The 24,361-nt window shown below is 61.0% G+C and overlaps 1 protein-coding gene across 2 annotated transcripts in view; it reads right to left on the bottom strand.

The window, feature by feature from the left end:
* Positions 1 to 24,137, bottom strand: part of ITPR3 (inositol 1,4,5-trisphosphate receptor type 3) — a 37,350-nt gene extending 13,213 nt beyond the window's left edge. Inside the window, exons 1-31 of one of the 2 annotated variants that reach the window (XR_010350584.1) lie at positions 23,766 to 24,137; positions 18,304 to 18,374; positions 14,749 to 14,870; positions 11,965 to 12,051; positions 11,162 to 11,320; positions 10,951 to 11,049; positions 10,782 to 10,865; positions 9,485 to 9,631; positions 9,306 to 9,401; positions 8,296 to 8,346; positions 7,705 to 7,847; positions 7,500 to 7,599; positions 7,051 to 7,211; positions 6,253 to 6,394; positions 5,887 to 6,048; positions 5,577 to 5,749; positions 5,371 to 5,490; positions 4,813 to 4,995; positions 4,477 to 4,728; positions 4,089 to 4,233; positions 3,812 to 3,959; positions 3,321 to 3,517; positions 3,063 to 3,192; positions 2,716 to 2,773; positions 2,377 to 2,542; positions 2,073 to 2,237; positions 1,821 to 1,889; positions 1,338 to 1,463; positions 1,086 to 1,208; positions 723 to 923; positions 81 to 332 (exon numbers count right to left, since the gene is read on the bottom strand). Coding sequence is in view for 1 of the 2 variants with exons in the window: in XM_064398886.1 (XP_064254956.1) it covers positions 81 to 332; positions 723 to 923; positions 1,086 to 1,208; positions 1,338 to 1,463; positions 1,821 to 1,889; positions 2,073 to 2,237; positions 2,377 to 2,542; positions 2,716 to 2,773; positions 3,063 to 3,192; positions 3,321 to 3,517; positions 3,812 to 3,959; positions 4,089 to 4,233; positions 4,477 to 4,728; positions 4,813 to 4,995; positions 5,371 to 5,490; positions 5,577 to 5,749; positions 5,887 to 6,048; positions 6,253 to 6,394; positions 7,051 to 7,211; positions 7,500 to 7,599; positions 7,705 to 7,847; positions 8,296 to 8,346; positions 9,306 to 9,401; positions 9,485 to 9,631; positions 10,782 to 10,865; positions 10,951 to 11,049; positions 11,162 to 11,320; positions 11,965 to 12,051; positions 14,749 to 14,870; positions 18,304 to 18,374; positions 23,766 to 23,854 (4,221 nt within the window). In the remaining variant the exon portion in view is untranslated. The remainder of the gene's footprint in view (positions 1 to 80; positions 333 to 722; positions 924 to 1,085; positions 1,209 to 1,337; positions 1,464 to 1,820; positions 1,890 to 2,072; positions 2,238 to 2,376; positions 2,543 to 2,715; positions 2,774 to 3,062; positions 3,193 to 3,320; positions 3,518 to 3,811; positions 3,960 to 4,088; positions 4,234 to 4,476; positions 4,729 to 4,812; positions 4,996 to 5,370; positions 5,491 to 5,576; positions 5,750 to 5,886; positions 6,049 to 6,252; positions 6,395 to 7,050; positions 7,212 to 7,499; positions 7,600 to 7,704; positions 7,848 to 8,295; positions 8,347 to 9,305; positions 9,402 to 9,484; positions 9,632 to 10,781; positions 10,866 to 10,950; positions 11,050 to 11,161; positions 11,321 to 11,964; positions 12,052 to 14,748; positions 14,871 to 18,303; positions 18,375 to 23,765) is intronic. The other variant, XM_064398886.1, reaches the window with a different exon arrangement.
* Between the last annotated feature and the right edge of the window lie 224 nt (positions 24,138 to 24,361).

Genomic DNA, 24,361 nt, shown 5'->3' with positions numbered 1-24,361 from the left:
GGGAGGGGGAAATGGGCAGGGACACCGTCAGGGGACAATCAGTGCAGAGCCCCAGTGTCCTCCTGGCTGCCACCCCGTACCTCCGTGATGCAGTCCTCGTGTGTCACCACCCGCACCACGTCCTCCAGGGGCAGCAGGGACGTGCACTTGATCTCGGTGTAGACGTTCTTGCCCTCGGCGCAGGCAGCCAGCAGGTCCACCAGGGAGATGTGGTACATCAGGGGGCTGTTCTCCTCCACCCCATCCCTGGCTGCTGTCATCATCTCCAGCAGGGTGGCCAGCGAAGCCTTGTCGTTGTAGAAAACCACCACGTCATCCCCGGCGTTGGTGAGCTGCAGGGAAGGGTCAGTGCTCAGTGCTCAGTGGTCACCACTCTGAAAGAGGAAGGTCAGAAGCCTTCAAGGCCAATGGTGTCCCCTGTGCAGTGGGGATGAGCAGCAGTGGGTGAGGAGGGAGACAGGGATTTGTGCCTACAGAGAAAACCAGGCATTTGCAGTGCAGTCAAAAATTGTGGGACTCCCAAACTGACTCTTGGGCCTTGCATTGAGCCCCTGGAGATGGTTGATGGCCACTCAAGATGGCCACCAGCACTGGGGCTGGCTGGTTCCAGGGAGGATCCAGCACGGCTGGAAGGCTCTTCTCAAGGAAGAAGCCAACGGTGCAGGCTCCAAGAGCCTTGTCCTGCTTCCCCCCCACTCCTGCCCTGCAGGAAAGGTCCTCACCTCAGTCATGATCATGTCCTGGCACTTCTTGACGTACTTGCCCTCGGCCTTGATGATGGTGTGCAGGAAGTCGAGGTACTGGACGTGGCGGCCGTGGGTGGCCACGCAGTGGATGAAGTGCTGCGGCACCGTCTCGTTGATCTCCGAGCACAGCTGGTAGTTGTTGAGGAAGATGTGCTGCATGGTCTCTGCCTCCAGCAGCTGGGAACAAGGGGCAGAGTGAGGCCAGGGGGCTGCAGGAACTGTCCCCAACTCTTGTCCTGCCTGGTGTCTCCTCCTGGCTTTTCCATCTCGTGCTCTGAGCCCCAGCAGTGGTGCTGAATTCCCTCCCTGTGCTGCTGCCCCTCCGTGTCTTCTCCTTACCCCCGGGGTCAGGAACAGGTTGAGGTGTTTGTGCAGCAGGGCCTGGTTCTCCTGGTTGCCAGCACAAAACTTCTGCAGGAACTGGTGGGTGAACTTGAGGATCTCCATCATCTTGGCATCCCCCTGAGGAAGGAGCAGAGGAGAAACACACGGAGCTGAGAGGGATGGGAGTGGCAGGAGGCCACTCAGGGGGGTTCCTGTGTGCCCCCTTTGCCCTGGGCACTCAGGACCAGCTGGTTCCTGTCCACCCACCTTCTCATAGGGGATCTGCAGCAGGTCCAGCATCACCTTGTGGGCGTCCATGTTCTTCAGCAGGCGCTGCTGCTTCTTGCGCACCTGCTCCCCCACCCCACACATCTTGTTGAGCCGCTCCAGGATCTGGGGACAGAGGGACCACGGTGGGCAGGGTGAGCCTGGAGCCACTCAGGATGGCCACCAGCACTGGGGCTGGTTTGCATTCCAGGTGTTCCCTCTGTAATCTTGGATGTTCCCTGCTTTGCTCACAAATCTCAGCCCCCCTCAGGGATCCTCCATGCACAGCCCTCACAGCTGTCACCCACCCAGTCCACTCCAGTCCCCCCAGTGCAAGGATGTGACAGCTTTTCCCTGTGCCGAGCTGGCAGGAGCAAGCCAGGCTTGGACTTGTTTCTACTGAAGAACAGCAGAACTTGGAAATCCCCCCAGGATTTTGCCCCTTTCCTTCCTGTCAGTGCCCAGGGGACTGATGTCACTCACCCCCTTCACTATCTGGTAGTTCTCACTGCTCTTCTCTCCTGGAGCAATGACCTCCTCGTCGGCACCATGCTGCAGGGGACACGACAGCACTGGGGTCACACTGTGCCCCTCCAGCCACACCCCACAGGACCCTCTGGAGCCTCCCCATTGAGCCCATCGAGAGGCATCAGGTGCTGGATTAAAGGTGAGCTGCCCCCCTGCCTCCCACTCCTTCCCCACCCTGGATCCCAGTGCCTTGCTCAGGGCTCTCACCTCCTTCTTCTCCTTCTTGTTCCCCTCCCCTGTGCTGTCCCCTTTGGTGCTGCCCTTCTTGTCCACCCAGAGCTCCGATTTCTCCACCATCGTGCGGAGCTTGTCCAGCTCTGACTTGATCACTTTGTAGTTCTCCACATCCTGGGCTGAGATCAGGAGCTGGACCTGCAGAGACATTCCCAGGGGTTTCCAGTTTGGGGCACAAATCCCACTCCCAGTTCTCCCTCCCAAGGAAAGGGCCAGGATCCACACCACGTCCCCACCCACAGCCAGGCGTGGGATCTCCAGGTCCCCTCAGCGTCACCTGCTTGAAGGTGTGCAGGACCTCCTGCCTCTGGCTGAAGTGCTTGAAGAGGAGCTGCAGGGAGCCAGAGATGAGTGGAGGGTAGTCGTGCATGGTCAGGTGGATCAGCACCCTCAGGAACATCCTCCCTCCCTCGTCATCCACCTCCAACATGCTGCTCGATTTCCTGGAGCGGGATGGAAATTCTGGGCATTAACACGGAGCTCAGGGGCTGATGGGGACAGCTTCAGGGCCTTTAGAGCCTCATCCTGCTCATCACCTGCAGCTCCCGGCCTGGGCAGGATGGACAGAAGGGGAAGGGCCCTATAGCCAGGGGAGCTATGGGGGACAGGGACTCACCCCACACCAAACATGGCTTCAGCGTGCTCCCCGATCCGGTCCAGGTTCATGGCTGCAGCTGCAGGGAGAGGAAGGGAGTGACAAGGGTGGACAATGCCAGCCCTGTGTCTTGGCAGGAACCCACAGGAACCAACCCAGCTCCCTGATCCTGTTCCCACCAAAACACGGACTCCATCCCTCCCTGCCCCCTGCCAGCAGCAGCTGCTGGAGATGTCACTTCTGCTGGAGATGTCACCTCTGCTGGAGATGTCACCTCTGCTGGAGATGTCACCTCTGCCACCTGTGTCCTCCCAGCCCCTGGGGTTTGCTGAGCTGGGGGTGTACCAGGAGCAAAGTGGGACAGTTACTTGTGGAGTCAAAGGCTGGAGCTGTCCCATCAGCCGCGCTGTCCTGCATGGGGTAAACCTCCACAAACTCCTTCTTGAAGACGGAGAGCAGGTAGGAGATCCTGTAGTCCAGCCGCACGTTCAGGATGAACTGGAAGCAGCAGGGAAGGAGAAACCAGAAGTGACTGAGTGCCCTCTTCACGCCAACTCTGCCCCTGCCTGAGAAAATCACATTACACACCCCCATCCCACAGGTCCCACCACTCCTTCGGCTCCAACCTGCAAGATCTCCAGGATCTTCAGCTTGGTCTCCATCACCACAATGTTCTCGTTCTCAATGCTCCTCCCTCTGTCCACTTGCTCCGGGGCAGAGCCAGTGCTGAGGCTGGGGGGGCTGAAGATGGACTGTTTCCTGCTCAGCACCATGGTGGACATCATCTGCCCCACGCCCTGGATCGACCTCCGCACGTTCTTCCCTGCAGAGGCAGCCGCAGTTAGAGTGGGTGGAGAGGGAGGTGGCAGAGGACCAAGGAAGGACCCACTTGGAACGGAAAATTCTCTAGACTTAATCAGAGAATGAGCAGAAGGCAGCAAATATTTCTTTTGGCATAGCCAAGGGCTCACCACCCCATGTCCTGCTGCACACACAGCCACACCAGCAAGCCAGCATCTGCTTTTCTTGTCACCAAAACAGGAAAACACTGGGCAGACCATGGAAAACACTGGGCAGACCATGGCAAACACCTCCCTGGCCATGAACAGGGACTCACCTGTCACCTCGTCGTTGTAGACAGCCTGCATCATCAGCTGAGGGTTCTGGACGCAGTCGATGATGCCCAGCAGGGTCCGTGTCAGGCGCAGCAGCTCGCTGAAGCTGTAGAAGCCGAAGTAGATGAGGTTGTGGGCAAGGCTGACGACCTGGGGAAGGACAAGGCAGCTCCAGACCTCGCCCTGCTCGGGGCTGAGCAGGAGAATCCCTGGTGGGGGACAGGGACATGGCAGGGGCAGCGGCAGCCAGACTGTGTCACACCCTGCAAGGTGCCGCACCTCGAAGGTGAGCTTGTTCTTCTCCTCGTTGGCGAAGGGCACGGCCTCGCTCACCACGTTGTTGAGGTAGTCCTCCACAAACTCCATGGTGCTGGCAAACTTGTTCTTCTTGTCATCACGGGAGACGTTGAGGTTGGAGTCGTAGCTGCAAGGGGACACGTGGGGGTGAGCTGGGGACAGCGGGTGTCCTCACACCCAGCTGGCAGAAGCACTGTCCAGGTGGCACCTGAGCCACCATGACCAGCAGCGATGCTGTGACAGGAGCCCACTTCCTTCTGAGGGCTCAAACCCACCCAGCTCACTCCACAAACACTCTCCTGACAGGGCATCTGCCACCCCCTGTCCTGCCCAGTCCCTCAGAGCCATCCCAAGCCCTGGCGTGTCTCACTCTTTGATGGTGATGGCTGTGGGGATCTCTGTCCAGAGCCGTGCAAACTTCACGGGCATCACCAGCTCCTGGGGGTCCCTGTCCACGTGCACGTGCAGCATGAGGTGGCAGAAGGAGGCGCGCAGGTCGAAGGGCAGCATCTCATCTGCCATGCACAGGAAGATCAGGTCCACCCCCAGCTGCTGGGAGATCTCCTTGATGGCCAGGTACTGGCGGTCCAGGCACATGCGGGCAAAGAGCTTCAGCTGGTACCTGCCCAGGGGTGAGGGGGAGAGGGAGTGAGGCCGTGCATCCCTCACAGCCTCACCTGGAGAGGAGGTGCCACAGGAGCATCACCTGTAGTAGCTGAGGACGTTTTCATCATGGGCATTGCCAGCCCGGGCCTCCTGTGCCAGCTGCCGGATGCTTTTCTCGTGGTGGTCGTTGTTCTTGTCTGTCCAGGTGAGCCAGACTTCCTCCTCTGAATACTCAATGCTCAGGTACTCGTGGGTCTGGGACATCTCCTTCACTGGCCTCAACCTGGGACAGGAAAGGGGAAATCTGGAGATGGATGGAGGGGCTGCACCTCAAGAGGTGATGGAGCTTCAGTGGGACCAGGCCCATCCTGTGGTGGGTTTCTTGTAGGGTGGGGAGAAGGTGTAAGGGTTTTATTTAACTTCTCATTATCCTGCTCTGATTTAGTTAAGAATAAACTTAATTCATACCCCTAACTAGAGCCTGTTTCACTGTGATTGTATTTGATGAGAAATTTCTCCTGGTTCTTATCCCAACCAATGAACCCTTCAATAATTTTTCTCTCCTCTCTCCAGCTGCAGAGTGAGAGGCTTTGGTGGGTGCCTGACAACAACTCACAACAAACCCCTGGCGTGGAAAACCTCTCCCTCAGCCACTCACTCAGTTTTGATGAGGATGTCGCTGTTCTTGGAGTCCAGCACGCACTTGCAGATCAGCTCCTGCGTGACGGGGATGGCGATGTGGTTGGACACGCAGAGATCCGAGAGATAATCCAAAAACCTGCCGGGGGAGAGGCAGCTCTGCCATCAGAGGGGGGCTCCCCGCGGCTCCCGTCGCCCTCTCACCCCGCGGAGCCCCCCACGCACCGTGGCTCGCGGTTCTTGCGCACCAGGCTGACGAAGGTCTCCACCTCGGTCTTGGTGATGTGCTTCTCCAGCAGCTTGCGGTTGTTGTGCAGCAGGGCCGTGATGGTGTCCTCGGCCAGGATGTCGTAGCCGATCTGGGACTGCATCATTCCGAACTGCTTGGCGATGTGCTCCTGCAGCGGGGGCAGATGGGGTGTGAGCGATGTCCCGCTGCCACCCCGAGGCTCCACGGGGAGGGGGAGTCACCCCCCAGTCACCCCCCAGTCACCCCCCAGTCACCCCCCAGTCACCCCCCAGGATTACCACCCACCTGGTTCTTGCGGTAATCCTCCTGGGAATGCCGGAGCACGCGGTAGCACAGGCGGAACATGTATTGGTAGGGAGCGTTCTTCTGGTCCGACAGCTCTTCCAGCCTCACCAGGGGCCCTTCCCCGCCCTTGTCCTTGAAAGGGGCCTTCAGGATCCCAAAGATCTGCCCAAAAGCAGAGATCAGGCTGAGTCCTGCTCCACACCAGCTCCCTGTGCATGGCTGGGCACCATGGCATGGGCTGGAGGGCAGACCCTCCCCCGTGGTGTTTTCCATCCCTCTGGCCCCAGCGTGGCCCTGAGCAGGACAGGACATCTCCACGGGACACGTCCCAGCCTTGCTGAGATGCAGGGCCCCAGGGCCACCCACCTGCTTCAGGATGTTCTGCTCCCGCATCAGCTTCTGCCGCTCCCGGTTGGGCTTGGTCACCACGATGTCCAGCACGTTCTGGCCATTGTTGGGGACATCACTGACAAAAAACACCAAGTCCTCCAGCAGCTGGATCACGAACCTGCAAAGGGACACGGGGTGAGTGGCTGGGGGCTGCTCACTGCCCAGACTCAGGTCCCTGCAGTGGTGCTGGTGGGTTGTGGGGACCAAAGAGCCTCAGAAACCTGCCAGGGGAGCTGCTGGCTGATCCCACACTCCCTGAGGAGGTCAGTGGCTGGATCTGCAGCTCCTATGGTTCCCGTACGTGCCAGGGTGAATGTCTGGGGGGCTTTGCTTGTGGCTAACACCAGGGATTCTGCATTTAACGCCTCTGCCCCTGTGGTCACCCCCGTGGGCCAGGCTGGCAGGGCGGAAGCCGCTCGCTCTGTCCCACAGGGATCTGTGTTTGCTCAGGAAGCACCAAGAACCCACCCACCTAAAAATAATACAGTGACTAAGGCGGCTGCCCCTATCGTGGGGCCATCTCCCAGCCCCTCGGATATTTTTCTAGGATATTTTTCTGGGATATTTTTCTAGGATATTTTTCTAGGAGGGGCCAGAGCGGGGCTGTGCCGTTATCTGGTTTCCTCGCCAGGCTTCTGGGACAAGCAGGCGTGGATTTGGGTTGTGGGCAGGGAAGCAAGGGCAGCGCTGGCACCAGCACCAGGCAGGGGCCCCGTCCTGCTGGGGAGCCCTTGGAGGAGCCCAGCACGGCCCCATCTCCCAGGGGCCTTTTACCTCCGGTCGTTCTGGCTGAGGAAACCCTCGTTCATCTTCTCCACCACGTTGGCCAGCATGGAGCTGGCGTCGTTGGCAAAGTCCAGGTCCCGGATCTCGGACACGGGCACGGAGACGATGGCAAAAGCTTCTTTGTCCTCTTTGGTGGGGCACGTGCCCAGCTGGGAAGCAACAGAGGAGCAGCATCACACAGACAGGGCCATGCCAGGTGTGTCCCCACCATCTGCCACCAGCCCTGCTGACATCAGTGTCCCACTTTGTCCCCATCAGAGGGGCTGGGGTGGGCTTTGGCTGACTGGGGTGGGCTCCAGGCTGGTGTCCACCCACCCCTTTGGATCATCCCGGGTGTTTTATCCCTGGGAGGGAAGGAGCAGCCTGAGAGCTCCCAGGGAGCAGGGAAGAAGCCCAGGGAGGGAGGAGGGAGGAGGGAGGAGGGGGCAGGGCCGCACCATGAGGCGGATGGGCCTCTCCTCATCGATGTCGATGGGCACGTTGGTGCTCTGGATCCAGGTGTTGGTGCAGAGGTGGCGCAGCCTCACGTAGGAGTTCCTGCCAACAGCACAACGTCCTGCTGGGTGACCCCCACGGGGACACGCCTGCGCTGCCCTTCCCTCAGCACTCAGCCTCTCCCTCACCCTGACCCTGCTGCCGTACCGTGGGACGAAGGAATCCGTTTTCTGCAGCGTGGTGGGGTCCAGCTCGAAGAGGGAGGCGATGTCGTTGCCGTGGGGCACGGCCACCAGCCTGTACTTGATCTTCTCCCCGGTGTTCCTGCGGCTGGCACGGCTGCTGCCGCCCTGCACGGTGGGGAGGGGGTGTCTGAGCCCGGCTCGGGGGTCTCCTGCCCCCCAGGGCACCGGGGGGATGCAGCAGAAGCTTTGCTGGGGCCGAGCCTCGCACGAGCGGAGCGCAAGCGGCGTGGATGCACCTGAGCTACGAGGCCCCCCCCAATCCAAACCAACAGCACAGAAAAACCCCCCTGAACGTCCAGCTCCCTCATCTCCCAAGCATTTCCCTGTGGCCTGGGGAGCCAACATGCACTGGGACCCCTCTGAGAGGTTTTGGCAGGGCCCCCTCACAGGCAGGACGCTGCTCTGAGTGCAGGGCAGGGGGTGCTGGGCTGGCACAGTGGGACAAACTCGGCTGTAGTCCCCTCAGAGGGCTCTGTTTTGGGGCATTTCCCTGCTTTCAGGCCCTGGCTGAGAGCTGGCGTGGTTGGGGCAGCGCAGCAGCGGCTCTGCTCACCGTGGGCGCTGCTTTGGGCTCAGCCACGTCTCCTTTATAACTTGGGTTTTCCTGAAAAGTTAAAGAGGGAGATGAAAAGCAGCTGTCAGTCCTCCTGCTCGGTCCCTCCAAGCCCCTGGGGATGGTGTGTGATCCCTATCCCTGCCTTCCCTGAACACATCAGAGGGAAAACCTGCCCGGGTGGGGCTGGAGGATGTGACCTGTGCCCAGTGCACGGTGTCCCAGCCCTGGGAGGAGGATGGGGGAGCTCAGGGGAGCCAACCTGGGCTCTGTGTGGCATCAAGAACTCCCTGGAGGCTCCAGGCTGAGCTCCCAGTGAGCAGCACCAGCCCAGGATGGGCTCAGTCCGAGATCTTTTGTCTTCAAGTGTTACCAGAGTGTCTTTGGGTTTGCAGCACCCATTTCAGAGCCCCAGTGTTTGCTGGTTTCCATCCTGCAGTGATGGAAGGGCCCTGGGAGCTGGGGAGCATCCCCAGGAGGTCCCTGCTGCCCTGGCAGTGCCAGACACACCCCAGCATCCAAGTGCAGCAATCGTGCCTCTATCAGGAGGCCTTGAGCTGGCCTTAAAAAGGAGAAGAAAAACCTGGCAGATGCTGCCTCCAGACCCAGATTCTGCCCCCACCCTCTGCCAGGCAAGGACAGCAGGATGAGTCACGTCCCACTTCCAGCACACCAGGCTGTGCCAGTCAGTCCCTTGGCATGGGGTGAGCACAGAAATGCCCCAGACACCTCCTGCTGTCCCCTGGGCCAGAAAAGGAACCAAACCCAGCCATCTGAGCAAGTAAACCCCTCCACTGGGGGATTTCAAGGGGGAAACTTTGGTCCTAAACCAGATAAATGATGATGGTCAGGTGCCAACATCTCCTGCCAGCAAGGAGACGTCACAGGGGCTCCCAGAGCAAACCGGAGAGGACCAGAGGAAACGCTGGGCTGCCCGAGGTGGGCACTGCCTTTGCAAGGGGTGCCACAGCCCCAGGGCACGTTCCTGCACCCCTCTGCCACCCCCTTACCTCTGCTGCCAGGTAGTTGCCCGTGGCGAGGTGCTTGAAGCGGTACAAGCCATTCCAGTGCCCGGCTCCCCCTCGGCACGGGTCGTGGTGAACCACCTGGGAGAGGCAGGGGAGGGCTCAGCCACAGCGCAGAGGGACTGGGACAGCCCAAACACGCCCTCCATGCCCTCCCTGCTCACCTCCACCTCCCACAGGGCGTTGGAGCTGGTGGCCGAGGTGGCCGACTGGCGCAGGGTGGTGCGCAGGAAGACGTGCAGCTTGCCCTTGTACTCGTCACAGGTGAGGAACTTCTCCTGCTCGGCGTGGAACAGCCTCACCACATCCCCCTGCGCCAGGACACAGGCGTGAGGCCCAGGGTCAAAGAATCCTGGAGCCTTTCAGGTTGGAAAAGACCTCCAAGATCATTAAATCCAATCTTTCACCACCATGCCCACCAAACTGTATTTTCAAGATCATGAAATCCAATCTTTCACCACCATGCCCACCAAACTGTATTTTCAAGATCATGAAATCCAATCTTTCACCACCATGCCCACCAAACTGTATCCTGAAGTGTTGGTTTACTCATTTTGGAACACTCCCAGGGAAGGTGACTGTCCTGGGGAGCCTGTTCCTATGTTTAAACACTCAGCCAGTGGAGAAATTTCTCCATGACTCTCCTGCAATGCATCTCCTCTTGTGACCCCTCATGCTGCAAAGGGGACAGGATTCCTCCTGGACACAGCTCCCACCTGCATGGCAGGATGGTGGGACCCTGGGGACCACAGGGCACTGTCACCTCTTCCCACCCAACCTCCTGGAGCTCTGCTGAAACCTGCCCCAGGAGCTCAAATGCTCCTCCGAGCCCAGGGGATGGGCACAGGCACCCAGCATTGCCATCACTGCCTTTAACCCTGCAGTGACCCTCTGCTTCCACCCCCAGGGGATAAATGGATGGGAATCCATCACTTTCCAGCCCTGGAGCAGGCAGAGGCTCCACTCCTGGATGTGTTTAAGGCATTAACACTCCGGGAAGGAGGATGTGGGAAGCTGGGACAAGCACAGTGCCTGGGGATGAAGGGCTGTAAGATCCTAACAATCCACATCCATCCAGCTGCTTCCTGGAGGACCTCAGCCCCGAACAATGGCTCAGCAGGGAAAGTTCCTTTCCCAGGCAACAGCCACCCTGCTGCACGGCTGAGCAGCTGGAATTGTCCCCACACAAGAAGCCACTGCTGGCACTGCGTGGGGTTGTCCCCAAAAATCAATTTAACACCCTGAGGTAGGTAATTTGTGCCCTCAGCTCTCTGCTGCCAGCAGATCCTAAAATATCCCACTCCGCCTCACTGTGCTGTTCTCCAGGTGAGGAATTCAAGCCGGAATTACAGCCCTCAAGGCAGGAGCTCTTTTGTGCCCTTGTCACAGAGCCAGGTGGCTGCTCACACGTCCTGTCCCTCAGAGCCTGTCGGGTCCCTGCAGCCAAAGCTCCTTCCTTACCCCCTTCAGCACTTCCTCCATGTGGTCGCAGAACTGCATGAACAGGTTGATTTTCCAGCTGGTGTTACAATTGACCGAGTTCACCTACAGAGCAAGAGAGCACGGTCACGACCCCAGGACAAAGGAAAAAAAAGGAAAAAGAAGGAAAAAAGCCCAGCCCCTCCTGTACCTCCTTGCAGCCAGCGTTGTCAGCCAGCTCGTAGTTGCTGGCGTGCAGCGGCTGCCCGGCGTTCACGGGGTTCAGGATGACTTTGTCTCCCACGACTACCTGGGGAGCAAAACGGGAAAAGGGCAGCGAGGATGAGACCTCGGGGTGGAGCCCAGCCCAGGCACGGAGCTCTCTGCACACCCCTTCAGGGACTGCTGGGCCCCACGCTCACGTTGTCCCCGTTGCTCCTGAGCTTCCAGAAGGGCTGGATGAAGAGCCAGGAGCCCTCGTTGCCGGTGGCATCCAGGGTCACCCGCATGGCGTTCTTCTCCAGCAGCGCCGGCAGACGCTTGTTCACCGTCAGGTACTTGTTGCTCTTCATGTGCAGCAGCTGGAGGAGACAAGGGTGGGAGAGATGAGAAGTGCAGCCCCCAAGGCACCACCAGCCCCTTCCCAGATGTGCTGGATCTGTGCTGGATCCATGCTGGATCTGTGCTGGATGTGTGCTGGATCCATGCTGGATCTGTGCTGGATGTGTGCTGGATCTGTGCCGGATCCATGCTGGATGTGTGCTGGACCCGTGCTGGATCTGTGCTGGGCCTGTGTTGGACTAACATTGGATCCATGTTGGACCCGTGCTGGACTTGTGCTGGATCCGTGTTGGACCCGTGCTGGATTCATATTGGATCTGTGTTGGATTTGTGTTGGATATGTGATGGATTCATGTTGGATCCATGTTGGACCTGTGCTGGACCTGTGCTGGATCCGTGCTGGATCTGTGCTGGATACATGCTGGATCCCCGTTGGATCCGTGTTGGACTAGCATTGGATCCATGGTGGACCCATGCTGGATCCGTGCTGGATCTGTGCTGGACCTGTGCTGGATCCCTGTTGGACCCGTGTTGGATCCGTGTTGGACTAGCATTGGATCCATGTTGGACCCATGCTGGATCCGTGCTGGACCTGTGCTGGATCCATGTTGGACCCATGTTGGACTAGCATTGGACCCGTGCTGGATCCCCGCTGCCCCCGTACCTGGATGACGCTCCCGTACTTCACCACGTCCCCGTGCACCTTCTTGTTCTCCGTCTCGTTCTGCTTCTGCTCCATCTGGGCCGCGTGCTGCTCCAAAGGGAGAAGGGCTGAGGGTGGAGCAGCAGCCTCCTCCCTCCCCAGGAGCAAATCCCAGCAAGGTCACTCACAGCCTTGGCTTTGGGAAGGGTGGGACGGGCTGGGAGCAGGGTCAGCCCCCCTCTGTCCCCCAGGCCACAGCAGGGAGCATCCACGAGCTCAGCCCAGCGCCAAGGTCTGACCTTGACCAGCCCTAGGCAGGCCATGAGGGCTTTAAATCCAGGACTTTAAAAACCAGGACAGGGACAAAATGGCACCAAAATTCCCCTGGGACAGCAAGTTTTGGCATAACACCAAACAAGGGTGCTGGGTTCAGGCTGGGGATGGGGGTCAAACACCCAAAAGGGGGGATTTGGGCACTGGGGGCTGTTGGCAGCACCAAAGCCAAGCAGCCAAAGGCGGCGTGCCAGCGGTGCCGTGCCCAGAGATGGAGCAGGCCTGGACCTGCTGCTGCAGGATGTGTCCCCAGGAGTGAAGGCTCAGCAGCCCCTCTCCAAAACCACAGAGATTTTCCACTCGCTGGCTCTGGCAGTGGGAGAAGTGACGGGATGTTGACACATCCCCAGGAGCGAGGCAGGAACTTGCTCCCACAGCAAATCTGGGAATGGCGAGGGAGCGCCGACAGCCCCGGCGCCAGGCTGGGCACGGCCCGGGCAGCTCCAGCCCAGGGATCCCCCAAAATTGAGATGGGAAGGTGGAAAACAGCGAGGGATGGAGCTGGGAGAGCCTCTGCCCTTTCCCATCTTTCTCCCACCCCTTTCTCCTGAGGGCAGAGGAGTTGGGAAACATCTGGAATCACGGCTTGGCACTGGGAGGGAGGATGGGGCTGCAGGTCCTGAGTGCCCAAGGAGGTGAGGGCTCTGAATGTGCCCAGAGAGCTCTGGGTGCCACCCAGGCTGACCCCTCCATGCCCACAGAGCTCTGGGTGCCACCTGGGGTGACCCCTCCATGCCCACAGAGCCCTGGGTGCCACCCGGGGTCACCCTCACCACCCTGCAGTGGTGGCTGCTGCCATCAGGAGAACAAACCCACTCCAAGAAATCCCGCACTGGTGCTGCTCTGGGAGTTTAACAACCACCCCAGGGAGCAACACGGCTCTGATGGGAGATCCAGCCCCCCAAATATCCTAAATCTCCCCCCAGATCCGAGCCAGCAGCTGGGGGGGTGGCACTGGCACTGGCTGCCCCAAGCTCTCGAGTTCCTGGGGCTGATGTTCCCTGCATGGGGAGGGTCTGTCCCCAAGCCCAGGGATGGGGTGTCAGGGGTGCCCACAAGGGATCGGGGGCACTGGGGGACACCAGCAGAGGGGCTGGAAAGCCCCCACAGCCTCTCTGAGCTGATTTGGGCCAAGAAAACAGAGTTTAAACCCACTGAAGCACAGCAGTGAGGGGCACGAGGTCAGAAAGGCACTGCAGGCAGGGCTCCCCCACCCCAGACCTGGCTGCTCTCCCCTCAGGAATCATCCCCGTGGGCTGGGGGATGTTCCCAGGCTGTTTCTCATCCTCCTGGTGAGGGCAGGCTGCAGAGCTCGGCTGGGCTGGGCTGAGCCCCGGCCGCGAAGGGAAACACCAGGAGCAGCAGCAAGGAGCCAGGAAATGGCAGAATCTCTTTAAGACAAGCCCTGACCAAGGTGCAATCAATCAGGCTCAGAAATGAGCCTCTGGGGCCACTCGTGGCCAGGACAGCTGTGGCGTTACAAGGGCAGCAGGAAAATGGGGGCTCTGTGTGCCCGTGACCGCGCGGGGCTGGGCACGGGGCGGGCACTGACCCTGCCCTGGCACCTCCAGGGCAGGACAGCCCGTCCTGGCACTGCTCAGCCCCCCCTGCCCGAGGCAGAGCTGGGGATGGCGGGGCTGGGGCTGGGCCGGAGGCCCGATGAGATGATTTAGTGAAATCTCTCCCCAGCCTCGCTTTTATGAATCATCGGCGGGGCCTCGCCAGCTGCCTCAGGCCGTTGTGCAATGTTTGATGTGGGCCCTGGCCAAGGCTGGGGGAAGCCAACGGGAGCCTTTCCCTTCCCCAGCCCTCTGGAGCACGTCCTGGAAGCAGGGCTCCCTCCTGCACGGGTGTCCCGGGGTGCTGAGGGGTGTCCCGGGGTGCTGAGGGGTGTCCTGGAGTGCCCTGGGGTGTCCTGGGGTGCTGAGGGGTGTCCTGGGGTGCCCTGGGGTGTCCTGAGGTGCGGAGGGGTGTCCTGGGGTGCTAAGGGGTGTCCTGGGGTACTGAAGGGTATCCTGAAGTGCCCTCGGGTGTTGTGGGGTGCTGAGGGGTGCCCTGAGGTGCTGAGGGGTGCCCTGGAGTGCCCTGGGGTGTCCTGAGGTGCTGAGGGGTGCCCTGAGGTGCTGAAAGGTGCTCTGGGGTGCCCTGGGTGTCCTAAAATGCTGAAGTGTGCTCTGGGGTGTCCTGGGGTGCTGAGGGGTGTCCTGGGGTGCTGAAGGGTATCCTGGGGTGTCCTGGGGTGCCCTGGGGTGCCCCAGGGTGCAGGGCTGTGCTCGCAGAGCTCCTCTGCCACATCACCTCTGCACAAGAAGCATCAGGAGGGTGACACAGCAATGGCTGGGCAGGGGACAAAGTGGGAGAACACAGCTGGAAATCCCTTCTCATCCCAAACCAGCCTCACCAGAGGTCTGGATGCCATCGCCCAGCCAGCTCGTGGGCACTGCCAGCTCTGGGCTCCTGGCTCCTGCTCACCTGGAGCTTCTGCAGCAGCACCACGTCGGCGATCTTGTCCTTGTCCTGCTTGGTTTGCTTGGCCTTCCAGTACTGCTTCTGGGCAGAGTAGCGGTTCATGGGACACACTTTGAACAGGCAATCTGGGAACAGAGCAGAGCCTGATGAGGCTGCAGCAGCCACCGGGGTGTCCCCAGCAGGGCCAGTGTCACCGAGGGGCAGGGACAGTCCTGGAAGGGAGCGTGGTTCCCCCGTGAGCGAGGGAGCACGGCGGGGACTGGTGGAGGTCACGTCAGCGTGTGCTGGCGGCTGGGTCGGCTTTAAATCAGGATAAATAATGAGTCCAGGAATTACTGCACTTCTTGGACTCGTGATTAGAAGTGTTCCCATCGGAAATGGCTGTGCTGGTCGGGAAGGAAAGCTTCGGGGGGGAGAAGGAGCTCTGATGGAGCCCAGCTGCACCAAAGGGGGAGAGGATCCCGGCAGGAGGGAGGCTGGGACACCAGCAGCCACCTCCACGTCCCTTGTCACCCAGGGGACACCCTGAGCCTGCAGAAGCTGTGGCAGGAGCCTGTGGTGGCCGTGCCACCGGGGCACACACGCCCGTCCCTCCGTGACCTGGATCACCAGCGCTGGATGCTGCGAGCGCCCGCTCCCGAAACCCCCGCGTCAGCAGCTCTATTTCAAGATCCTGAAGGATGCACAGGATGCATCCCAGCTCCTCCAAAGCCTCCCTGCACTGCAGATCGCCCCGATTTGCCTGTTCTCCCCCAGGATGGTGGGCGGGAAGCGCAGACATCCAGGGCCAGGCCTGGGGAGCTGAAGCAGGAGAGCAGATGTCTGGAGACAACGAGGCCCTCACATCTCCCAGCCCCCTTCCCGGGCTGGAGGCTGCGCAGGGCGAGGGCAGGAAGGGCTCTGCAGCCTCAATCGCCCTAATTATGCCTGAAATAGCAGCCCAGAAAGTTCAGAGACAAAAAATAAAATTTCAAAAAAAGAAAAAACAACAAAAACAAAAGTCCCTTCCCTGGCTGGCGGCGGGCCCAAGCGTGTATTTATTTACCTGGGAGTGCCGCTGGGGCCGCGCCGAGCGCAGTTCTCACCGGCCGGGGCTGCTGGGGCAGGGCCAGCTTTCACATCTCGTTTCCCAGCCCCGTTTGCCAGCGGCACATCCCGTGCCAGGCAGCCAGAGCAGCCCTCGGGGCCGGGGCAGCCTCCCCCGAGCACCTGCACGGGGCTCCGTGAATGGGGAATTAATGGGAGCTGCTGGGAAAGGTGATGCTGGGAAGGAGAAGCCAAGGGGAGGTAAAAAAAAAATAAAAAATCCCAGCTCAGCGACTCTGAAATGGCTGCAAGTGCAAGGCCTGGCTCAGAGTGTGGCTCAGTGCTGAGCCTGACTTTGTGAGGAGGGAAACTGAGGCACGGCGGGGGTTGTGTGCAGAAAATCTCCAGCACGGCTTGTGTTGGGAGCTGGAGGCTTTGGTACCACCAGATTTCTGAAAATGGATTGGGGTGGAAAAGAGAGGAGGTGGAGGGAGCTCCTGCACCAGCAGGGCCTGAGGGTGATGTGGGGCTGACCTGCCAGGACCCAGAGTCAGGGGGGCAAAACCTCCCACCAGAGAGGCCTGGGGGGTAAAACTTCCCATTCAGAGAGATTTGGGGGGCAAAACTTCCTATTCAGAGGCTTTGGGGGCAAAACATCCCACCCAGAGAGGCCTGGGGGGCAAAACCTGCCATCCAGAGAGGTCTGGGGGGTAAAACTTCCTATTCAGAGGCTTTGGGGGCAAAACCTCCCACCCAGAGAGGCCTGGGGGGCAAAACCTGCCATCCAGAGAGGTCTGGGGGGCCAAACTTCCTATCTAGAGTGGCTTTGGGGACAAAACTTCCCATCCAGAGAGACCTGGGGGGTAAAACTTCCTATTCAGAGGCTTTGGGGGCAAAACCTCCCACCCAGAGAGGTCTGGGGGGCCAAACTTCCTATCTAGAGTGGCTTTGGGGACAAAACTTTCCATCCAGAGAGACTTGCAGGGCAAAACTTCCCATCCAGAGAGGCCTGAGGGACAAAATTTCCCATCCAGAGAGGTCTGGGGGCAAAACTTCCTACCTAGAGTGGCTTTGGGGGCAAAACTTCCACCCACAGAGGCTTTGGAGGGTAAAACCTCCAGGTGACTCCTTTGGGAACTAGGGACAGCAGTGGCCCAGCTGAGGGTCCCGCTGTCCCCTTGCCTGGCAGGGTGGAAGTTTGTCCTGCCGTGCCTGAGCTGGGCTGGGAAGATCCTCGGCAGGGGGAGAAACCACAAGGAATCAAAAGCAAATAACTGAGAGGCGTGCAGCGTCTCGGGGAGGCAGAGCCGGGCAGGAACAGCTCCCAGGTGGGTTCTGGCATTTCCAAAGAACCTTTCGGAGCTGACCCCGGCGGGAGGGCCCCGTTTTCCCAGCGGGAAGCCCCGGCACGACCCGTGAGTGGCTCAGGATAGGGCAGGGTCCGGCCACAGGATGTGGGGACGGCGACAGAGCTCGAAAATCTCCCGCAGCCTCCGGGCCAGGGAGCAGCCCCAGCCCGTTGTTTCCACCTCGCTGCAGGCGATGGCTATCGAGCAGGGAGAGCTCTACCTTTCCGGCCATTAAAACAAACAGCTGGATATCCTGATAGGGAGCAGGGCTGAGCCCAAAAGAATCCGCGCCTGGAAAAGAGATTGGACCCACGTGCACGGGCAGGCAGAGGGATGGGGTGGATGCTGAGCATCCAGCCCTGGGTGGAATGTGGGGATGGAGCTGCTGGGGGTGCTGGATGGGTTGTTAATTAGAGTCGTGGATAAATTAATGGTAATAACTCCTGTGGAGAGGCAGGTCATTGCTTGGGGGGATCCTGAGAATGGAAGAATTGATGTCTTGAGACATTTTGGGGTGTGGGGGAAAGGAGGGTGGTCAGGGTGCTGTTAAAGCCACCCTGAGAAAAAGGTGGAGGCACAAGGCAGAGTGGGGAGATGATATTTTAAAAGTCTTATCTAAAAAAAGACATAAAATGACAACAGGGGGATGAAAGGAACATCTGCCCTAAACCAACACCTCAGTCTCGGGTTTGGGGACATTTCCCAGCTCTCTACTCCCTGGCTGGGTGATCCAGGCACTCCAATCCCGCCAGGATAGGGCCCTTCCCTGAGTGTGGAGCACCCTGAGCACTTGGGGCAGCAACTCCCGGGTGGGTGCAGCACAGGGCAGAGCTGTGCCCTGATCCCATCCCATGGATCCCATCCCATGGATCCCATCCCATCCCATCCCATCCCATCCCATCCCATCCCATCCCATCCCATCCCATCCCATCCCATCCCATCCCATCCCATCCCATAGATCCCATCCCATCCCATCCCATCCCATCCCATCCCATCCCATCCCATCCCATCCCATCCCATCCCATGGATCCCATCCCATGGATCCCATCCCATCCCACTGATCCCATCCCATGGATCCCATCCCATCCCATCCCATCCCATGGATCCCATCCTGTCCCTGCTGTGGATGCTCAGGGCTGGCCCCGACGCTGCTCCAGGAGTGATGGAGCTGTCCCAGCCTCACCTCGGAATTTCTTGGGGGGGTTGTCCAGGTCTCCGGCCGCCGGCTCCACCACGCACCGATCGTCCACCAGCCTGAGGGGGACAAGAAGAGGGAGCAGGGTCAGGAACGGCGGGGTGGCAGCGGGGCTGAGTGTGCAGAGTGGTTCTGCCACCATCACCTGGCCCAGAGCGACAAATCCATGCTGCACCTCCTGTTTCCCACCCATAAACATTCCTCAGGAGCTGAACCCCCTTCCCTCAGTTCCCACTGTGTGTTTTCCACTTCCCTGGGTGTTTTCCATGCCCTGCCTCGGGCACACAGGGCTGGCACAGCAGTGCAGGACCAGAGGAGGATCATGGCAGTGACTGCAGGCCCTTTGCAGGGTGAGCTGTGCCAGGGGGGACCCTGCCCTGCCCAGCTCTCCCCCCTGCACACAGAGCTCTGTTGTTGCACCCTCAATCCAGCAGAAACGGGAGGAGCTCAGCTCCATTCACCAGTTCTCCTTCCCTGGCTGGGAACTCTTCCCACGGGGACACGGAGGGTGCAGGTGCTGTGCATGGAGGTGGCAGGGCCCCCCAAACCCGGTTATTAATTATTATCTGATCAGAGCTGCAGGCTCTGCCCATCAGATCAAGGCTCCGTGTCTCCTCCCTGCCCACTTCTGTTTTCCCAGCGTTGAGCAAAAAATCCCTCAGGCTTGGCCTTGGCTGCTGGGGGCTGATTTTGGGGTGTGTGGGACGTTGCTTTTCAGAGTTAGGGAGAGCAGCAAAGCAGAGCCCGGCAGGGGGATCAGAGGGGCTGAGCATCGCCCGAGGGGCTCCCTGTGCTGGGAGCTGCGTGCTGGGCTCCGGAGGGAACCGGGAGCTCCAGCAGGACAGGCTGTACCCGCTCGCCCGCTTTGCCCAGCCCCGGGGAGCCGCAGCAGCGGCAGCAGCTCCGCTCCTGCCCGGCAGAGCCAGAGGGAAGCGTGTCCTCATCTTGCAGTGCCCCCCTGAAGGGACAATCCGTGGTGGGACAGCTCTGTCCCCGGGGCAGGAGGGCAGGGACAGCCTGGAGCAGCGAGAGGTGGCAAAGGAAAGCGGAGCCCGCGCTGTCCCCGCCGCCCCCGAGGGACTCTCGGTGTCCCCGGCGCCCAAAAAACCCGAAAATCGCCGAGGATGGACGCGCTGCTCCACAAGGGGAAAATCCCGAGCAGATCCATCCCACCCGCAGCTCCAGCTCCCTTCCCTCAGCCCTCGGGAGGAGGGGAGAATTCCTTTCGCTCGCAGGGAGGAATTTGGCCTCGCTGCTGATGGATGGGGACCCCGGGGACCCCGAGCTGCCGCGTCCTTGCTGAGGAGGCGTGGGCTGGCACCGGGCTCTGACACCCCTGGGCTCCTCACGGCCTCACATTTCACACAAAGAGAGAAAAGCAATTTGCCTGGTGGCAGCAGGAGCTTCAAAACCATTAGCAAAGACCTGGAAGGTTGGAAAAACCCCAAAGCCACGAGTTGTGGCCAGACTGGGCTGCCTGGGCTTTGCAAACCAGGGGGTTTGGGGCCATCCAAACACCTTTTCCTTGGGTCCTGACAGCAGGGAAGCAGCCAGGGACATTCCCAGGTTGTTGCAGAGCCTTGGGAGGGCAGGGAAAGAGGGAAAGAGGGAAAGAGGGAAAGAGGAAAATCCAGAGCAGCTGCAGCACCACAGGGGACATGCAAAGCCCCAGCCCAGCCCTGGTGTCACTCGGGGGCAGTTTTGGTTTCTGTTCTGTTATTTTGAGGGGGGCCAGGGCAGAACAAACCCTTGGGATGTGCCTGGGAGCAAAAACCACCGAGGGCTGAGGACGCCAACCCCCGGGTGGGGCTCAGGGGGCGAAGCCCTGACCCTCAGCACATCCCCAGCTCCCCCGGAGGCAGAAAGGCTCCGTTCTTCTGGGCACTTCAAACCCTCAAATCCTCCAGTTTTACTGCTGGAGGTCTCTGAGGAAACCCTGACCTGCCGGGTTTATTTTCAGCACTGAAGAAAACAGCACGGGAGCCTCTCCCTTCGCTCGGCCCTGCTGCCCCTGCTCCACCAGGCACGATTAGAGACAGTGACCTGCCAGCCTGGAAGTCTTAATTAGTTAACGATCTCAAGGCACTTTCAGCATCTTTAATCCCAGGATTACACGCTCGGCAGGAACGCGGAGTGTTCTTTTTATTAAACTGATACTCTGGGCGAACATTCCTCCGTTAAAAATTTGCTGAAAATAAAAAAAAATAAATTAAAAAAAAAGGGATTCTGACAGAGTGGACATGAGTCACCTGGGAGGCTGCCGAGGCCGGGACACGCTCCCGCTAAGAACCGGCATTCCCGCGGTGGGATGGGCCGGGGAAGCTCCCCAAGGAGCAGCGGGGATGCGCGAGGGCACCTTTTAATGGGAAAACGGTGTCCAAGCACCGGGAGGAGGATCCTGAGCCAGGCAGGATGCGTCCAGGGAATGTCATTTTGCCATTCCGAATTCCCCCTCCGGGGTGCAGGAGGGGAGGGATCCGGCGCTGATGAGCCCCCCAAGGCTCGGGCGAGCATCTGGCCGGCTCTTAGCCCCGGGGCTTCCAGCGGGGCTTCCAAAAGCCGAGCACAAAGTGAGTCCCTGGCCCGGGGCCAGCGCGTTTGGCCCCGTGCGAGGCAGAGCCTTCCCGGGGTCAGGGGGAAGGAGCCCGTCCAAAATCCGGGGCAGTCCGACCCTCCCGACCCCTCCCTGGGGTCAGCCCCCAGCTGGAGCCCGCTGGGATGGGTGAGACCCTCCCAGATGTGGCACAGGTGATGCCAAGGGAGGCTCGGGCACGCCGGGTCCAGGGAGCTCTGGGAGAAGGGAAACCCCAACAGAGCCAGGAGAACCCCAAGAGAAAGCCCAGCAACCCTTGAGGTGAGGAAAAGGAGGAGGAGGAGGAGGGAGAGGAGGGTGATGAGAGCTCGTTGTTGGCCGTGGAGCCGGGTCAGACCCGCTGGCACCGCAGGGTGGGCGCTGCCCTGGGGAGGAGAGAGTAAAGTGAGAGGGGCAGCCACAAAAATGCAGCTTTTTGGTGCTGTCCCGGTGCCAGGAGGGCTCGGACTCCTCCTCCTCTTCCTCCTCCTCCCCCCGGCAGGGACGGGATCATCCTGACCCGGCGGAGCTGGAGTTACCCTTTAACCAACTGCATCTCCCCGAGCTGCTCCACCCCGAAATCCACCTGCAACCGCAGGGACAGGTGTTATTTCACCTGAAACAGCCACCCGACACCCAGCTGGGTTTGTCACCCACCCGTCCCCTCTGCCAGCGCCCGTTCTGAGCCCCTGGAGGGTTGGGGCAGCACAAAATCCTCCAGGGCAAATCCCACATCCCCAAAACCTCTTCTGGCCACTCCAATCTGCCCATCCCATGCCCCAGCCCCACAAGGGTCACTGTGAGCAGCCCTGAGCCCCGTTCTGCCTTCCCAGGGCAGTGTTTTGGGCTGACCCGGGGGTTTGGGCTGGTTTGGGTATCTTGGCATTCCCCCCGAGCTCCACGCCCGGCCCGGGATGTTTTTCCTGCTCATGAGCAAACACCCACTGCAGACAGGGGGTGAAAGGGAGCGTTTGTGCCTGACAGAGAGATTCGGGGAGCAGAGCAGCCTCGGGTGGGGGCTGCAGGGCTCCCCTCACCTCCACCCCACACCCCGGAGACCCCCGGGGATGTCGCAGCAGCCACCCTCAATGTGACACTGGTGATCAGCACCTCCGTGTCACCCCACACAGAGAGGATCCCGCTGCAGACCCCAGGCGATCCCACGGCCCCTCCACGAGGAAGGATGTCAGGAAGGTTTCCGCAGGGCGGCCGCGTGGGCCGGCAGAGCTGTTTGCCTTGCAAATGAGCTGAGGAAGGTCCCAGGGGCAGGAGGAGCACTCTCGGTGAGTCACCTGCTCCCTTATCGCGGGAGTGATTTAAGGTGCGGTTGGGTCTCCCGTGTCGCAGGGCACCAGGGAAAACAATTTTAGGAGGGAGGGGGGGAAAGAACGTGCAGGAAGAGAAGCCTGGGAAAGTGGGGCTGCCCAGCAGAGGATGTGCAGGGCTGAGAAGAGGCTCCCCAAGCAAGCCCTGCTCTTGTGCTGCTTCTGAGGGAGTCTGGAAAAACACCTGGCAAAAAGAGGGGTGTGAGGGCCAGAGCTGCAAAGGGATCAGAGATCTGAACAATGCACACATTTCTAAATGAACCACTGGGACGTGTTTGGGGACAACGACCAGCGCTGGTCCCTGCAGAGCCTCCTGCAGAGCCCATTGCCAAGAGGCTGGAGGAGCGCTGGGGACAGCCCCGAGGCCACCTCTCCAAAAGCACCCGTGGGGATGCAGGAAGGGCTGGCACAGACGGGCTGCACCTGCAGGACCTGCTGCCCGGCACTGTGCCTGCACACACGGCGATCCTGAGCACCCCTGCACCCCATTTCTGGGCAGCCAGGCACAGGGAGCCTCGGTGGGCAGCAGCCTGGTGCCACGCGTGCCCAGGGGTGGGTGAGGAACGCGTGTGGGCGCAGGTATGCGCGGCTCCGCTTCGGCACAGGCATGTGGGAGCAAGTGCATTCAGCGCAGATTATAGAGCCGGGCAGCTCCTGCCCCAGGAATCCCATCCAAGTCAGCATTCCTGCCTGAGCTCAGCCTCTCCTACACGCAGCAGCGTGGGGCAGGAGCTGGCATGGCCCCACATCCCCCCTGCCCCGGGCTGCGGGCACGCTTTGGGCTCCTGAGTGTGTGGAAAAGGAAAATCCCACCCGTGCCCCGGGGCGGCCCTGCGGGAGCCCTCCCTGTCACCCACCCTGTCCCCGTGCCACCGGGCAAACATTCCCGCCGGGAGCAGGGTGGCATCGCTGGCCTGGCTGTGCCCAGGGGCGGCTCCAGCCGGGCACGGGAGTGACACGGGACAGAGGGTGGGCAGAGATGCCCCGGCCCGTCCTGCCACGTCCAGGGAGCTGCCTCAGCCCGGAGCTGGCACTGCCCTGTCCCCCTGGCAGCACTTGGTGGCCACGGGCAGCCCGGCTTGGTGACCCTGCAGCGATTCCCGCTGTGTGTGCGACACCGAGGGGGACAGCGGGAGCCGCCACCGCCTGTCCAGGGCCGGGGGACAGGGCAGTGCCAGCTCTCCCGCAATGACCCCGTGCCCAGGAGGGGTCCCGGCTGGCCGAGCTGTCACCCCACATGTCCCCGTGCTCATCCCACCGACCCCCGCGCTGCTCAAACCCATCTCACCCCCCCAGCCCCTGAATGGGGGGAAGCAGCTTCTGGCCGGGGGAAAGCGGGGCTGAGGGTCCCTGCAGGGCCACATTCCGCCCCTGACAGCAGCTGGAGTCCGGGACGAGCCCGGGACGAGCCCGGGGCAGGACAGCCTGTCCCCGGCCGGCTCCTCTGCCCGTCCCGCGGAGCGCCCGCAGCTCCCCGGCTCCTTCTCCCACCGCGCTCCCGTCCCGTCCGTCCCGGAATCACCGCGGGGCGGCCCCGGGAGCCCCTCGCTCACCCCAGGGTGCTGATGAAGCCATTGACGGAGCCCTCGGCGTACAGGGAGACGATGTCCCCGATGTGCAGGAAACTCGACATCTCATTCATGGTTACCCCGACCCGGCGCGGCGCCGCTTCCTCTTGCAGTCACCTTCCCGGGCCGAAATCCAGCATGGGCCAGCGGAGCCGGGGGGTCCCCGCTCCGGGGGGGGTGAGGAGGGGTCTCTGCTCCTCGGGGGGACGATCCCAGCCCGGCTCCTGCCGCCAGCAGCACCGGGAGCGCGACGGGAGCGGAGCCCCACAAGTTTTACATGTGCCGGGCAGGAAGGGAGCCGGGCAGGGAGGGAGGAGGAAGACGAGGAGGAGGAGGGGGGGGGGGGGGGGGCGGGGGATGAAGCTCAGCTAAGGGTCCGCATGGGCTCTGTCCGTCTGTCCGTGCCCCGTCCCGCACGGCTGCGCTACCTGCGGCCAATGCGGCGGGATCAGGAAGTCCCGCCGGCAGCAGCGTGCGGGGAGGGGACCCGGGGCCGCCCGGGACGGGGGGGGCCACCGGAGGCCCCACCCCCGCTCCCGCCTCCCGTCGGGGGGGGGCTCGGGCTGCGCTCCCCGGTGCCC

This window comes from Passer domesticus, chromosome 25, assembly GCF_036417665.1.
Source record: "Passer domesticus isolate bPasDom1 chromosome 25, bPasDom1.hap1, whole genome shotgun sequence".
NCBI classification, from domain to species: domain Eukaryota; kingdom Metazoa; phylum Chordata; class Aves; order Passeriformes; family Passeridae; genus Passer; species Passer domesticus.
Note: the sequence above shows the minus strand (reverse complement) of the source record. Positions and strands in the feature narration are given on the sequence as shown.